Genomic DNA, 16,471 nt, shown 5'->3' on the forward strand with positions numbered 1-16,471 from the left:
CCAAATGAGGAGGCATTCTCTGAAGTAAAGACTGGCATGAGGATGTTAGAGGAAGCAACAGATGAAATAGACATTGACACAGTCATCCTTTCTGCATTCGCTGAAATTACTGAAGATGACTGTAAATGTGTAAAAAAAAAACAACTTTAAAAGTCAATTGTGTATAGGCATATGAAGGCAGTTTTAAATGGAGTTTGCACCGTTTCCAACTGGCACACAGTGACTACGTTTCCAACTGGCACACAGTGACTAGAATTGTGCTGGAGTTAGTTTCTGTCTATCTGGAATTCGCATTATCAAAGTTTCTATTTAATGCCCACCACGTGTTCTTACCAGTCCATCAAATTCCGTTTAATCCTGATGCAGACCTCTCAACCTGGAAGTAGACCTGGTCATGAGAAAGCCAGCCACCCATCCCCATGCAGCTGTAAAGCCTACCATCTTTGTGATAGGGCTCGTGCACATACATTTGTTTTAACAAAAAATGTTTTAAAGGCACAACTAGCTTGTACGGAACTGTAATTGTAACTGTTTAGTATTTCCATTTGTATTTAGGTTAGGATCGTAATTGTAATTATAGTGTGGTTGGAGTAAGCTCACATGATAATGATATAGAAGTGGTGTGCAGAATTGTATCCGTCTCAATCGAATGCAAAAGGGAAGCAGAGGGGTTATCCGACAGCTAGTACGATGATAATATCTTACATGGTCCTTCAACCGGATTCGACGGACGTCTAGCTGATACATTGCGACCAGAGGAGGGTGGTCACGATTTAGGCGCCGCAAGAAAAAAAGCCTTAATTGCATTTTCTCTGGCATTCCACAGTCTCGCGTGATCTTACGTGGAATTAAAGCGGAGATGGATGTTGACAAAGATGAGAGCAGAGATGTTGAAGTCGAGCCAAAAATCGAAGTTGTAATTACCGTCTTGGCCAAAGGCGATACATTTGTGTACACAGTACCCAAGTTTTCCGGTTTACAAGCCAACTTTGCAGCAAGTGAAACTGCAATTAGAGGAATCTAGTGGCGAAGTGAAGGTTTTTGATGGATTTGCAAAGCAATGCGATCTATTGGATAAGCCTTTGCCCGCAGTTGCAAAGATACCATTCAGCTATGACAATGCATTTTTAATTAAGGTAACCTCAATATCAAAATATGTTACAAATTTATTAATGTTCATGCATTTTACACAACATTAGAAAGAAGAGTTTGAAAGATCAGTGAACACAAAACTGTGATCTTTATGATGGGGATCAAGCGTTCGTAATGTGGAACTGGTCATGGCTTGATGAAAGTATGAGTGATGGGGAAAGTTCTGATTCGTTCAATGATGATGCTGAAGAATCCAATGACCACGACGAAGATACTGATGCTCATGACGGAGATATTGATGCTATTCCAGCTATCACTCATTCAGTGGTGTTTAAGTGTATTGGTACTTTAAAGCAACATGAATATCAAGAGACACTGGCTTTAGTAAAAAGGAAAATGCTTAGTAGAACAGTCGTACCTGTTAAACTGGAAAAAGAACCTCTTAATCCAGTAGATACAAAAGCAATAGCGTTTGTAACAAATGTCAATGGCACTTGGAAACGGATTGGATATGTGGTGCAAGAAATACTGGATGAGATGCACAAAGCCATGGATGACAACTTGATTCTAAATGTTCAGTTTGACTGTGTCAAATACACACTTTACTTAAAACATCCAGGGTGGTATGCAGGGATCAAAATAACAAGGAATGGAGATTGGTCGCGGACAGTCATTCGTTGTCGCAGCACTTTAACTTGATATGTATTGTCATTTTGTAGATGTAGAATTACAATATGAATGCTCATAGGTGAATAAGTTACGTACTCCTGGTGGAGGGGGAAGTTCTAGTGGCACATTGTGAAACTGGGTGCGTACTGATGTGGCACCACGAACAGCCATAGTGATCCGATCACTAGTGCCCAGTAATTCATACTTGGGGATATGCTTAGGCTGAGGTTTTTTAGCTGGCCTGTTGTCAAATTCAGGCATGACTCCCTCATAAAACCGTGTGTTGGTTGATGTATGGTAATAAAAGGGTAGACTGGGATCCATTCTCTTTAAAAACTCCTGAGTCACCTTCCTCCAACCATAGAAAACCTGAAGATATATTGTCAAACAGTTTTACTGGTTGGTATGTATTTACCTCCTGTAAAGTAAAGTCTTTACCAATGGTATCCCTGAGTACACTAAAAAAGCATTCCACATCATCCGTGGTGCTGGCTCGAGGATGCTCTAGTGGTATACCATTATCAATATTGTAGCGATGCCTCCACTCCCTTGTCTCAATGTTCGCTACAAGTGCCACCAACGTCTCCCGGCTAAATCCTCTGACTTGATCAATGCTTCTGTAAATGTATTAAATTTAAATTCTAGCCATACCACAGCCTAAACTTACCGATTCACTTCAAGAAGGCTGTAATCACTCAGTCCTTCATCGGCATACCAAGACATCAGCTCATCCAAAATATACTCCATCAAATTACAATTAAACTGGCTACGCAGTGTGCTGGGCAGGCCTCTCTCATCACATGCCCGTCTCCAGTTGCAAACGACTGAAAGGTGTCTAGCTTCAAATTCATATCCCTTTCTCTCCATCCACGCTACCAGAGTTTTACTAAACAACCGCTCCACATCCTCGACTGATTGTTTTCGAACACCTGCAAGTAATACCAAGAGTTCATAATACTCATTCAAAGTAGTATTGTTTGATGGTATACACACCAGAAAGAGCCGAATATGTTAATCTTGCAGTAGGGTCATGGAGTGCTTCTTCAAACCTCTCCAGCATCGCTTCCCTTGGACCGCCTTTCCTGAGACTCTGACCAATACGCTGGTTAGTTTACCAAATAATTTACATGGCATGTATTTAGTCTTGTACCTTAAATATGCGAGCTTCATCTTCACGTTCACAAAATGGCATTCCTGTTTCTGGATGCACTTCTGGGACATACAAACGTTCCTTAAAAGGAACTCCCTTAGCTTGCCAAGTGTTCACTTGGTACTTGTATTCAAGTTGGGCCATTATAGAACGAAGTTTTTCTAGTTGGGTTTCATCTTTTCCTAACAATTCATGACTTATAATTGATGTTCAGCACAGTAGCACATGCTTTCTAACCTTCTATCCAGCTGTGAGGGACGTATCCTGATGGTACAGTGCGAATTCTTAGCCGTTCTACAATATCATCAAATGATGCACCTCCTCTTTTCCAAGATAACACTTCACGTAATAGGTCTACATCTACAGCAGGGTTTGGGATCTCAGCTTTAACATTTTCATTCTTGTCACCTATCAAGACTTAATTATTGTTTCAAAATATCGAACTAAAGACTTACACAAGGGGGACAACATTCCAATCAATTTAGGAGACTTTGTGGTGGCATATTTTGCACGGGCATTACTCCGAATCTGGAAAACAGACAGCGGCCTGGTATTCCCTTTTGTTCGAAGGGAATTCCACTCTCCATCCGTTGTAAAGCCTACAACAACAATAATTAAACAACTATACGCTTAGACAAGGGCACTTACCAGCAACTTTCATGTTTCTAGCACTCATCTCATGGATTACTTTGTTGGCAAGCTGGCGAACCTTCAAGTCGGATAAACCTTTATAAGGTATACATTGCACAGGGAGTGCATATGGTTTCTTGTTCCTCTCTTCATTGCTGATCATGAATACTAAGACATGGGTCGCAGGAGTACGTTGATGCCGGGTAACACCTTTGATAAATGTAGCCACCTCTTGACGAATGCTCTTTAGCTGACTAGGAATGTTGTCTTCAATCCAATTGCATTCTCCAGCAAGCTTTGCAGTGAGAACATTGATTGTTGAAATCAATGATCTTCCTTGATCATTCAACTCGCTGAGCTCTTTAATTTTCCATGATAAATGAACCATTTCCTTCTGTCTGTTTGCGTCTCGTTCCACCTTCTCTGAGTAAGCTGCGTTGGCTTGAGATAATTCTGAAAGTAAAAGTAATAGGTATTTTTTTTATTAACTTCTAACCTGATGTAACATATTGCAGATCTTTCAATATATCACTCTTAACTATTTCAAGATCCCTTAAAGCACCCTGCTTTCCTCCTTTCAGACCAATACCTTTAGCATTTCCTAGTCTAGTTAAGTATCTCTCGTACTGCTTTTGGAGGCTACCATCATTAAGATCTACATCTCCACTCCACTGCATTCTAGCCGATTCTTTTAAGCCCTTATTAAGATCACATCCATCCGCCTTCAGCCACCACCATGAATTTGGATGAGACCTTGCTGCTTCCTCGATTACATTTATCTATGAATTTATGCATTACATTAAAACAGCAATACACAATGTTACTTGCTTCAATACATACATACTTGGATATCAGATGTGACAGTAATTCCACTTGCAACAAAATCCCGTCTTAAAGTTCTGACAGAATTTCCAGGAATATTAACAAGAGCCTAATAAAATGGATCATGTTTAAAACCATGTGTTATCTTACAAACGTATCTGTACCTCCATAGTTCCCTTCTTGTGTGCATCAAAATCCTCATTCACATGTTCCTGGACAGAGTGTACTACTCCCCATACAGGACCAGAGTGCAGTCTGACCCATTTCTGACCAAAATTGCAATACATGGTTTGTTGCCACAAACGATAATCTGACGGACATGTAACCTGCAAAGTTTTTCACTTAAATACACAGAGCAACAAAATACCGACTTACTGATTGTAAATAGTCATGAGAAAAGAAGTTGGCTGCATATTCGATCAATCCCATGGGCATCCTCTTGACAGGAAACCTAGAATCACTGGCATCTGTTCTCATAGTCCCCCAACCCTTGGCAAGGTTATAAAGAACATTAGAACGGGCATTATGCCTCAGGTTAGCCATTGCACTTGCACTGTACTCCAAATAGTCATTAGGTACAGAAATACCAAATTTTGAGGAGACAAAACTTGAAAATAAACTTGAAAGCAGCTGCAATTGTGAGTCCAGCGGTAACTCTTTAAAGAGATGTTCTACATTTGATACATCAGGCAATTCAGTTTGAGTACTGCAGGACTGTGTTCGAACACGCTTAGTAGATATAGGCTGAGATGATGACTGGCAGCCAAAATAAGCAGTTTCAGCTTCTTTTGGTGTCTTGTATAGCTTCATTAGAGATCCAACTACTTTAGAGCGACAAGCACTTGCTAAAACAAAACCAATATAAATATACAGGCATATACTATACAGTATCATACCGCTTCTGCACTGTGAGCTTCCTGATCTTTCCTTCACAAAATCTCCAGCGCCATTCCAAAATACTTCCTGCTTATGGGTTGGCCATTGCTCACCAGATGAATGAAAGAGAATGAATTCTACGAGAGCTTTCAGTTCATCGTTGCACCACTTCTCCTTCACATCAACATTTGTATACGTCAAACGTCTAGGCTCAGGGACACCTGGCTCGAGATTATTACTTGCCGCCAAAATTTCCCGCAAAGGAACTCTCTTCTGCTCTCTGTGTGGGGTGCACAAGGTTGGTGAGCCTCTTGGACGCTTTAAAGTCACATTCTTGGGCGTAGTCACCTCGTTATCGCTTCTCGCGCAATTCTCTTCACCGCGGTCACCCATTCCCCTGAGCACGTGCTCCGTAAAGGAATGTATTAGAATTGTTGCTTGAAACTGATGGGGTTGACTGGGGTTTATCGATCCATCGAAGTTTTCATCGAATTTCCTGCAGTTTGGTGTATTTGTTTTGCGTCTACAACAGCGAAAACAGTATCCAATAGATTTTAATACGCATCACGTGAACGTGACCGCCCTCCTCTGCATTGCGACTTACTCGACAGGAGGCCTTAATTAGAATCCATTCTACCGTACCGTTTTCAAGCGACAAACCTCGTACCGTGGTTTTATATTATTCTCTTATAATATATAGAACGGTACCCGATAAGGCGAGTGTTTATTGTGTTTCGTTCAGATAAGTCGTTCCCCCCTCTTCTAGAATGGCGAATGGTCTAACCAAAAAGAAACAAGTCAGAGGAGCTCATAAAGCTTCGGCCACTAAAATAATGCAACAGATAGCAGAACTTGTGGAAAAGGACACCCCAGATCAAACAAAGTTAGCTTGTGTGAGACAGGCATTGAATGAGAAACTCACCACTATTAAAGCACTGGACAATGAAGTCATAGAATTACTTGAAGATGATGCTGTAGTTGGAAGATATAGAAGGAGCAGACATATTCAAGGAGAAAATCTTTACTTCACTGCTGTTAATTGATCAGCTCATGGAGACACTGAAGACTACCAATCCTGCTCACACAACCCCTACAGTCAATCACAGTCGTGTGAAACTGCCAAAGCTGCAATTACACCCCTTTTCAGGTGACCTTACCCAGTGGACAAGTTTTTGGGATTCTTATGAATCAGCAATCCATACTAACGAGCAGTTGTCAGAGATAGAGAAGTTTAACTACCTCAATTCCTTATTGGAGCGTTCCGCCAAGGAAGCCATCTCAGGATTTGCTCTAACCTCCACCAATTACCACAAAGCCATCACCACACTGCAAAAGCGGTTTGGAAATAAGCAGTTGATTGTTGATACACACATGGATGCGCTGTTCAATGCTGAACCTGTGGGAAACTCCACGCGAGGCCTTCGACGTTTATTTGACAGTATAACTTCGCACATTAGAAGCCTCCAATCACTTGAAGTCCAGTCAGCCACCTATGCCAGTACATTTTGTCCAAAGCTATTGAGCAAGTTACCACATGAACTGCGACTAATTATAAGTAGAAGTCTACCTAGTGAGCAGTGGGACCTTGATGTGATGTTGGAAGCAATCGAGAAGGAGTTGAATGCAAGAGAACGAAGTGGAGTAACTGATGTATGCCAGCCGCAACAACGGGATGATAAGTCAACAGCTGCAACCTTCATCTCAGCCATACAACCCGTTTGTTGCTACTGTGGTAACTCCCACAAACCATTCAATTGTCAAACTATCGTGCAAGTTGGTGCCAGGAAACAAGATTTTGAAGAAAGCAGGGCGTTGCTTTATATGCTTGAAAAAGGGCCACCGTAGCCGAGAGTGCAGATCCACAGGAAAATGTAGAATATGCAAAGGTCGCCACCACTCAAGCATTTGTGAGAATTCGGCTCCGAATGGTACTGAAAAATGACAAAACAACTCTAATCAACAGCCTGCTGGGCAAGTCCCCCCTTCTAATCCAAGTACACAACCTGTACCTGATCACGCTCCTTCACCAACTACACAGAATCACTCAACCTCTTTTACAACACCAAATCTGTATGTGGGATCCAGTAAAGCAGTGTTATTGCAAACAGCTATAGCTGAGGTTTATAACCCTAAGAACCCCTCGTCAACTTTAAAGTTACGGTTAATTCTTGACAGTGGAAGTCAGCGTTCCTACCTGACAGAAGAAGCGAAGAACTCACTAGGACTTACGAGGGTCAAACACCAGGATTTATCTATAGCAACTTTTGGAGCTTCCAAAGGGGATCCTAGACGCTGTGAAGTAGTGCGTGTTGGCATTGTCACAACTTCCAGTCACGATGAAATTTTAGTGCTACTCATTGTTCCTCACATCTGTGAACCACTGTCTGCTCAGCCCATTACCACTTGTTCAAAGATGTTTCCTCACTTGTCTTCTCTCACCTTAGCAGACACTCCCTCGAGTGATACACCACTTACTGTTGACATGTTAATAGGCTCAGATTTCTACTGGCAACTGACAACAGGAGAAGTCATATGAAGTCAAGCAGGTCCCGTTGCCATCAACACCAAGTTGGGATGGGTGCTATTTGGTCCAGTAACTACCGATGAATCGGAGGACACTATGACAGCCGCAATGACCGTGCACACTCTACAGATCGGATCATGTGATGACCAGTTAGAGAAGACCTTGCGATCATTTTGGGAGCTTGAATCGTTTGGAGTAGTGTAACCACTGACAGACGAACCTTTTGAGCAGATCCATTCGATTGAACTAAAGGAGGGACGGTATGAAGTTTCCTTGCCTTGGAAAGAGTTCCACCAGCCATTAACAGACAACTACGAACTGCCTCACATACAGTATAATGACACTCGTGCATGGTTTCATTGTGTGAAGAAGACGACAACCAGCATGATTGAAAGATAATAATAGGTGCAGCGGGCAAACACTTCTCTTGTTTATTTGGCTTTAGTGATGCTAAGACTGCACCATAAAAAGGTACTGTTCGTCATGCAAGATGTTTGTAGGATTTTTTTTTTAATGGAAAGCCTTTTGGAGTTGTGTGCCACTTTTAGGGGGATCCCTACTAAACAGTACTGTGCTGTTTGATACCAATATTCTTTTTTATTGTTGTTACAATACATGTGTCTGGAGGGTTGTCATGATTGTCACAAATAATGTTGCATTGCAATATCTCTAGAATGATGTCTACCAGCAACTGCGCAAGCAGTCAAATGCTAGGATTATGTACAGTTGCTGTACACGAGTCGCAAACTTCCCGGGCCAGGATTGTATTAAAGGTAAGATTTTAATTCTGAAGACGTGGCCTTTTGGTATGATAAACTTTCTTTTAGGGGGTGCCAGATGTGGGTTGTTTTGTGACTTGTGACAATGAAACATGGAAGGTGCTATATTGTGAAGTAAGGCCAATGCTGTGCTTTAGTAGTAATATGTTAAACACTAGTTTTCGCTACTTGTCTTAACACTACCTTAAGCACTACTTGTCTGAAGGTATTAGTAGGCATTAGTAAGTCAGTCAGCAAAGTACTCCTTCGACAAAAAGATCACATCTTCATATCAAAGCTTTCTTGGTTGCACTGGAGGTTCTTTTGGGCTTGATAGGCATACCTCACCAGTGTTGCAAAGGTGTATAAAAATATTAGCTGGGTTCAGACTAGTGTTGCACCGATATCCAAATTAGCCGATTATTCCGATAACCGATATTAAGCAACAGAATTAGCCGATACCGATAACCGATCCGATGTACACCAATAACACTAACACTCATCCTCATCATTATTAAATGGCTCATATTAGTGACATAACCATTGATATACAGCTCATTCTAGGCTAAAATGTAAAGTTAGATGTATACCACAAGTAAAAGTTACTCATGGTAAACAGGTTTTAAGTACATTTTACTACTGCTATATACAGTTGAGACAAGTGGCTGGTACTACATAGAAACCTAAAAACCTCAATTTATTGTTGGGCATGGCCTAAACCCTGACAGTTTATTATGGGCATGGCTTGTAGTCACCGCTAAACCATTCACACATAACTTAATTAAAATGCCAAATAACTTATGTCTAGCCTCCCCCACATCATTATACTACACAGCACAGTGGAGATTAACATCGGCCTTGATTTAATCAAAACCGATTAATCGGCTAGTAACCAATATCGGCCCGATACCGATTATTGAACCGATTATCGGTGCAACACTAGTTCAGACCATTTTTTGAAATCATGTGCGTACATGTTACTACCATACTGTGACAAATTTTTACAGGGCAAATCAGTTGATGAAAGTAAACATGTAAATGGCGAAGGACAATTGGTGCTGGCCATGTTGTGCAGCTTTGTCCAAGCTGTTGGAGCACACGACGTATATGGAATATTATTATCTGCAACGAAAAAAGCCTGTAATAAGTTTGGAAGATGATTGATCAAGAGAGGAATAAGCTGAGTCATACACATAAATCACCTTGCTACGAGGGGCTGTCGCAGCTACTATACAATGATCACCACGGACATGAAATATTTGTACAGCATTATCAGTTGCACCTATCAGGGGTTGGTTTTGTAACAAGGACAAAACGAATCCATTTAGTTGGGAAATTGAGTACGTATCATTCTTTGAGCACTATTAATGTGCTGATCCTTACTATTAGTAATTATCATTGGTTGCCTTAGTAAATACAATGGTAATTACGATTGCTTGTGCTGTGTTGTATGTTGTACAGCTATTGTTTTGTTAATTGACTGCTACATGACAGCTGCAAAGTTACAAATTTCACTGCCCCTGCTGTTATCAAGTTTGTTGCCAGCTGGTAGTTACACATTTAATGTTCTTGACCCTCTGTGCGTGGTTGTGCATGCCACCAGCAACTAAACTTGTTTTGTTGCACATATTGGTACCAATTTTGGCTGGAATACAATAAACAGGCAAAGAGTTATTAATGATTATTTACAAAGAAACCACCATGTAGAGAGTTCAGCTGCAAACAAATCATCCTGTAGAACAACTACAGTACGACTTGACTCAGTCTTATTGACTGGAAATACATCATGCCCATCTGGTCAAGATGGGGCACACCAGTGCTAAAAGCCGGAACAGTGACTAGAATAGTGAAGTTAGTTTACTTCTACTTGTAGACATGCTAGAAATCGCTCGAAGTTTTCTATTTAATGCCCACTGCACAAATGCGTTTTGCAATCACCTACTCTGAATAACTATCATTTAACCGGCTAAACTATTTTGTAAGTACTGTTAGCATATGATTCACAGCCACTAACATACACTGTGGTTAACTCTCGTAAATTATTGCCCATGTTGGCAGACTTCAGAAAACCATCATTGCTGTTACTAAGACTTGGACATGACTATAACATGAAAATATTACAGTAGTTTACCTTTTAGAATAATAAGGAAGCAACTCTACATCAGGATTAAACAGAATTTGACCAATTGGTCACAACACAACATGTCACATGACGGGCATTAAATAGAAACTCCGAGAGCGTGATTTCTAGCATGAAGGAAATGAACTCAAGTGCAATTCTAGTCACTGTGTGGCAGTTGGAAACTATGCAAAATCCGTCTCAAATGATTTTTCTACTTGGCGTGTGCCCCAATTGGTGCCATTCCATTCTGGCGTTTACCACTACCCGTCAAGATGTAATGTACATAATACAGTGGGGTAATTCTCAGATATAAAGACTATACAATATCATGTACACTAGTTTACAACAAAAACTGAGGCACAGCTGTTAGAGACTATACCAATATCTGGCTATCTGCATAATTCTTCTGTGCAAATGACTCAGTGATGAAATGACTGTTTGAGTGTTGAAGAAGCAAGAGTTGAAGCACTGTTAATATAACATACTGCAGTTTGCTAACTGTCGTAAATCATTGCCAATATTGGTAGAATTATAGTCGCTTCAGAAAACCAGCTACAATAGTACTAAAAAGGTTTGAATACCGCTACAACATGAAAATACTACTTTAATTTACCTTTTGGAATGGTAAGGAAGTACTTCTACATCAGGATTAAACTAAACTGGATGGATTTTATTTACACATACCTTGTACGGAACTGTAATTGTAACTATTTAGTATTACCATTTGTATTTAGGTTAGGATCGTAATTGTAAATATAGTGTGGTCGTGTGGTGCTCACGTGATAATGATATAGAAGTGGCGAGCAGAATTGTATCCGTCTCAGTCGAGTGTAAGAAGGAAGCAGAGGGGTTATCCGACAGCTAGTACAACGATAATATAATATTTTACATGTCCACAAGCTATACCGTGTTTTGAAGATTTTGTCCTTGTTGAAGGACAAGGGCCAGCCACGTCTACTTACACAGGGTGATTTGTCTAAGGCCAAGAAGCTGTGGGTTTCAGAGTGCCAGGCAGCACTTGTCAAGGACAAGAACTTTCCAATGTGGGAGACACAATTTAACCTTTACTTAGATGAAAATGGTCTGTGTAGATGTCAGGGTAGACTAGAGAATTCTAATTTATCGTTTGGCGCCAAGCATCCATTAATGCTTGCACGTAGACATCACTATACTGAATTGATTGTGAGAGACGCCCATCGTATTGTTCAGCACAGTGGCAGCAAGGACACCTTGACTCAGTTGCGTTTACAATACTGGATTGTTGGCGGTAGAAGCCTAGTGAGGTCTATTATCCACAGATGTGTCACATGTCGCCGTTATGATGGCCAACCATTTCACGCTCCACCACCGCCACCACTACTAGACTTCAGAGTGAATAAAGCACCACCATTTACCTATACTGGAGTTGACTATGCAGGACCACTGTTCGTTCGTGCCCAAGGAGATGAAAACAACTGTAAGGTGTGGATATGTTTGTTCACCTGCTGTGTCACTCGTGCGGTGCATCTTGAACTAGTGACGGACATGTCTGCTCCGACATTTCTCAGATGTTTGAAGAGGTTTACTGCCAGACGAGGACTACCTAGGAAGTTTGTGTCAGACAATGGTAAGGCATTCCAAGTAGCTGCCAGGACACTCAAGGACATGACAAGCCTGTCAGAATTTATACGGCATCTAGCAGAAGTGGGCATTGAGTGGACCTTCAACTTAGAGAAGGCCCCATGGTGGGGAGGACTATTTGAGCGACTAGTCAAATTAGTGAAGCGATGTTTATGTAAGATTGTTGGGCAAGCCAAGTTTTCGTTTGATGAACTCAACACAGCTTTAAGTTGAGGCAATTGTAAACTCCCGTCCACTTACCTACGTAAGTTCGGATGACGTAGAGGAGCCACTAACTCCTTCGCACCTCCTTGTGGGCGCAGGCTACTGAGTCTTCCTGACGACTTATGTTACATAGTAGACAAGGATGATGAAGAATTTACTGTCACTGAAGATACCCTCAGAAAAAGAGCAAAGCATCTTAATGTTCTGAACCATTTCTGGACACGCTGGGCTAAGGAGTATCTCCAAGAATTGCGTAATGCTCACCGCTACCCAAGTAAGAGACCACAGTCTTCAACTGTCAGGGAGGGTGATGTAGTTGTAGTCCAAGACCCAGACCTACCAAGGGGCTTCTGGAAGGTTGCCAGAGTGACAGGATTGATCACTGGCAGGGATGGACTGCATAGAGGAGCAGTACTCAGAGTAGCAGCCAAAGGAGAGCAAGCAACTACGTTGCGGAGACCACTGCAATTGTTGTACCCTTTGACATTTGTAATAACACAACTGGTAGGATTTCACCTAATTTGTCACCTTTCATGTGTGCTGAGTCTTTTCTCAAAGGATTTCACCTTCAAATAGGGCTCAGTTCATTGAGTTTGACAGTGAAGTGACTCTTGACACATTCAAAAATACAGGAAACTGCCAAAATTTCCAGCTCAAAATACAGAGGCGCCGCACTATTCTAATTAACTGTTCACGTGATACCTGCTACAAAACTTTTGGAGCTTAAATCAAGGAGATTTAGCATGCCTTAGAAAATTTATTGAAAATTGTGATATCAGCAAGCGGTTGTGATATGAAGGCTGAAATCATGTGTCTCACGACCAAATCGTGAGATTTGAGAGGTCTGGATGTAATATTTTCATGTTATAGTCCTGTCCAAGCCAGTGAGGATAGTTTTCTGAAGCACTGGCAACTACTTAATGTTAGTGGCTGTGAATTACATGCTTACAGTGCTTGGTTAAATGATAGCAATAATGCAGAACTTTGAGCAAGTTTTCACCCAATAGAGTATTTACAATGGCTTCTGCACTACTAAAATAATTGCATTTTAATTGTTATTCATTAACAATATGGTTACTTTGTAGAAGTCTCATCTCCAATATCTGTTGGTGGTACAATGAGACTTGATGGGTTCTGCACCACTAAATGATTGCAGCATATATAATTATCCAGACATTCTGATTACTTTATAGAAGTCTCATCTCTGATATCTACTGTATCTGCTAGTGGTGCATTGGGACTTGCAGGTGGAAAATCTTCATGAGGGAGATCAATAGATGGTCTGATTAAGCAATAAGTGGACAAAATTGAATATATATATTTTAGGTTTAAATTTCATACACTGTAGGTTCACTCTGCTGTAGTTGCCTAGTAACCAAATTGCAAAGTGGCAGGACAACAGAATCCTCCTCCTCACTGTTGTTATCTCTACCAGTGATATTTGCAGAGTAAGTCATCTGACAATATAACATTTATCTTTTGAAATTGTACTGACATAGCTATATGAGAATATTGATTAAATTTTGCCAGTTGTTTTATACAAGTGCTATAGTGTGGGCGTAGATTAGTGACTTACTAAACTCATACACAACACATGACCACAAATTAAATACCCAGTAACTTGGCATATATTATTTGGAAGCAGCAAAGTCCTGGATGTAAGAGTGCTGTCAATCTCCAAGCACACAACTAAAGTTTACTTTTCACAACAAATGCATAGCTGAATTACACACTACCAGTTTGCTCAGGCTACTTTTCATGCATGGATTTTCTAGAGATTCATGTCAACCACTGGGAATACTCTAGCAATTTGGAGTGCCACTGACTAGCTGGAGCATGAGGCAAGAGGCATACGGATAGTTGCCTATAAGTTTATTTTAGCTTGTGCTTTTAGTCTGGCACACCAATTCACAACTATAATGCTCAAAACATGTATATTTGAGTACATAACTTAGATGAGGGATATTGCAACACATGCATTTATACAACTCTCAATACTAGCTTGTCCTACTTGCAACTATATAGGCTCACACTAGTTATGCCAATATATGGGCGTGTACTATATATTCAGTAACATACACCTTATACTAGAGCACATGTAGCATGTAGCGGACAAAAAAAAGTTCCCGTTCCATTGGTGTTCCGTGCAATAGAAAGCTAAGAACGCTTACAGAACAGAATAAAAATGCTAGCATCAGTCTTACAAGCCATTGCCAAGTTACGCAAGCATTCCAGTTCAGCCGCTACTTCTTGTTGTGACAGCTACTCGGAAACGCGCCTATTGTCCTCTTCAGCTGCTACTAGCGCCTGTTGCTGTTGTACTAATTCATCCTGTTCATTAATTTCTTGTTGTCGCTGCAACTCCCCAGTCACCTCGTCTAGTTCCTTCGCAAGACGCAAATTCTCCTCTCTGACGCACACCAGCTGTTGTGTTAATTCCAGTTCCTTTTTGGGTCCTCCTGCCAGCTGCTCCTTCCGCTTCCGCTTTTCCACTTGTAGAACCTGAACCTCCAGCCGCATAGCGTCCAGCTGGGTTCTCAGTGCTTCCCTGCTCATCACCACTAGCGTAGCTCCTATATTATTAACAGCAAACAAACAACAGTTCGCTTAACACCAATGACTCGCCTTCACAGGTACCGTTATAACAATGCCACAGTACCACGACTTTTTCTCTAGTGGTTATAAAAGATTCTTGCAATGTTCAGGCGATCGGTCGGGGGGGAAGCAAACTTCAATATCGCGCTTCTTCTCTCCCCAGACAAGCCCCCAAATGTTACGATATGTGAGCTAATCTGTCAGCAAGCGAGCGAGCTACAACACTAAACAAGAAGCTTTATGACTCTCCTCTCACATTCTACACGTGAGCTACATTACAGCACACATAATTACATCATTCCTATTACATAACACTACATAAACTATTAATCAAGTGTCTACAGTGTTACACATCCATTTCTAAGCTTTTGTACAACCTTTGAAGTGTCTGCTCTTGGCTGTGACGTTTTGCATGTCCCTTTAGATCACTTTCCTGAAACTTACATTCGGGATACAACAGATATCCTTTTATGTGAACATGTGTGGGACAGCCACTCTTTCTAGTACTTTGTAGGCACAGCCATCTCTTTTCATACTGTTTCGGTGATATCTCTTTATAGTAATGGTCTCCTTTCTGACAATCACGTTTTCGTTGCTCGAAAACACTAAATGGAACATTATTGAAGCTAATGTCTGTATTTCTTTCTGTCTTTCTCCAAAATATCCTAACCTGTAGAGAAAAGGGCAAGCACATACCATATTGTCTCATCAAACTTGTTGGTCATCCAAGTGTTACAACTAACCAGTATTTAAACCTACTATATGACTGGGTCTGGGAAGACCAGTCTAGTTGCCCATCAGAGCAGATTTCATTTTAACCAAGAACACCAAGCTACATGAATATCAAATTTCATATTTCATTATCAAAATTAGTTATATTTGAGTGGTCTGCTTTTTTACTGGCTGCTTTTCCCAAGCAGTGACGATCCATACGAGCAGTCTGGGGTTCTAATGGAGCTCTGGATAGTTGTATGTATTTATTGATTTCAGCCTGACAAGGTTTAATGCTCAACTAAAAGAAGTATAACTAGCTCTTCCAGTCCTCCACATGTGGGAGGGGGAGCAGCATTTGCTCTAAATTCCCTATCCTGGATCTGCCATTAACTTATGTGCAGTTGTAACTGAATGTAGGAACCTTGTTATTATAAAATTTTACAATTATCATGTAACACTAGATTCAAGCTTTCTGTTGTGTGTTTGTTGTTTACTTAGGCTGGTCCAACTTACGGATGTAAAAATATTACCGGTTTGTTGGCATAAGAAGGGACCAGGGTCAAAGAACTGGAGAATCAGAGATGCGTAACTCCAACTACAATTATGCCCATAGGAAGTTATAGCTCGTTGGAATCTCTCAGTTGAACATCTTAGTGCTGTGGTTACAGATAATGCGTCAAACATCACTGCTGCTA

The 16,471-nt window shown here is 40.9% G+C and overlaps 3 protein-coding genes across 3 annotated transcripts; 2 read left to right on the forward strand and 1 right to left on the reverse strand.

Annotated features, from left to right (window-relative positions):
- Positions 1-1,314: 1,314 nt before the first annotated feature.
- LOC136245786 (uncharacterized) lies at positions 1,315-5,812 on the reverse strand. Its single transcript, XM_066037265.1, has 13 exons — positions 5,260-5,812; positions 4,739-5,208; positions 4,528-4,689; positions 4,386-4,472; positions 4,038-4,320; positions 3,560-3,994; positions 3,367-3,510; positions 3,149-3,319; positions 2,912-3,093; positions 2,755-2,863; positions 2,429-2,690; positions 2,177-2,378; positions 1,315-2,130 (listed from the first exon to the last, which is right to left on the reverse strand). Exons 1-13 carry the CDS (start codon positions 5,630-5,632, stop codon positions 1,801-1,803), a joined length of 3,210 nt encoding a protein of 1,069 aa, XP_065893337.1. The 5' UTR covers positions 5,633-5,812; the 3' UTR covers positions 1,315-1,800.
- Positions 5,813-6,289: 477 nt separating this feature from the next.
- LOC136245316 (uncharacterized) lies at positions 6,290-7,775 on the forward strand. Its single transcript, XM_066036799.1, has 2 exons — positions 6,290-6,955; positions 7,278-7,775. Exons 1-2 carry the CDS (start codon positions 6,290-6,292, stop codon positions 7,773-7,775), a joined length of 1,164 nt encoding a protein of 387 aa, XP_065892871.1.
- Positions 7,776-7,871: 96 nt separating this feature from the next.
- On the forward strand, positions 7,872-13,588 carry LOC136245317 (uncharacterized). The gene is made up of 6 exons (XM_066036800.1): positions 7,872-7,963; positions 8,437-8,536; positions 8,591-8,656; positions 11,580-12,417; positions 12,601-12,971; positions 13,553-13,588. The coding sequence occupies exons 1-6, from the start codon at positions 7,872-7,874 to the stop codon at positions 13,586-13,588; spliced, it is 1,503 nt and encodes a 500-aa protein (XP_065892872.1).
- The last annotated feature ends 2,883 nt before the right edge of the window (positions 13,589-16,471 follow it).

This window comes from Dysidea avara, chromosome 15 (genome assembly GCF_963678975.1).
Source record: "Dysidea avara chromosome 15, odDysAvar1.4, whole genome shotgun sequence".
In the NCBI taxonomy this organism is placed as follows: Eukaryota; Metazoa; Porifera; class Demospongiae; order Dictyoceratida; family Dysideidae; genus Dysidea; species Dysidea avara.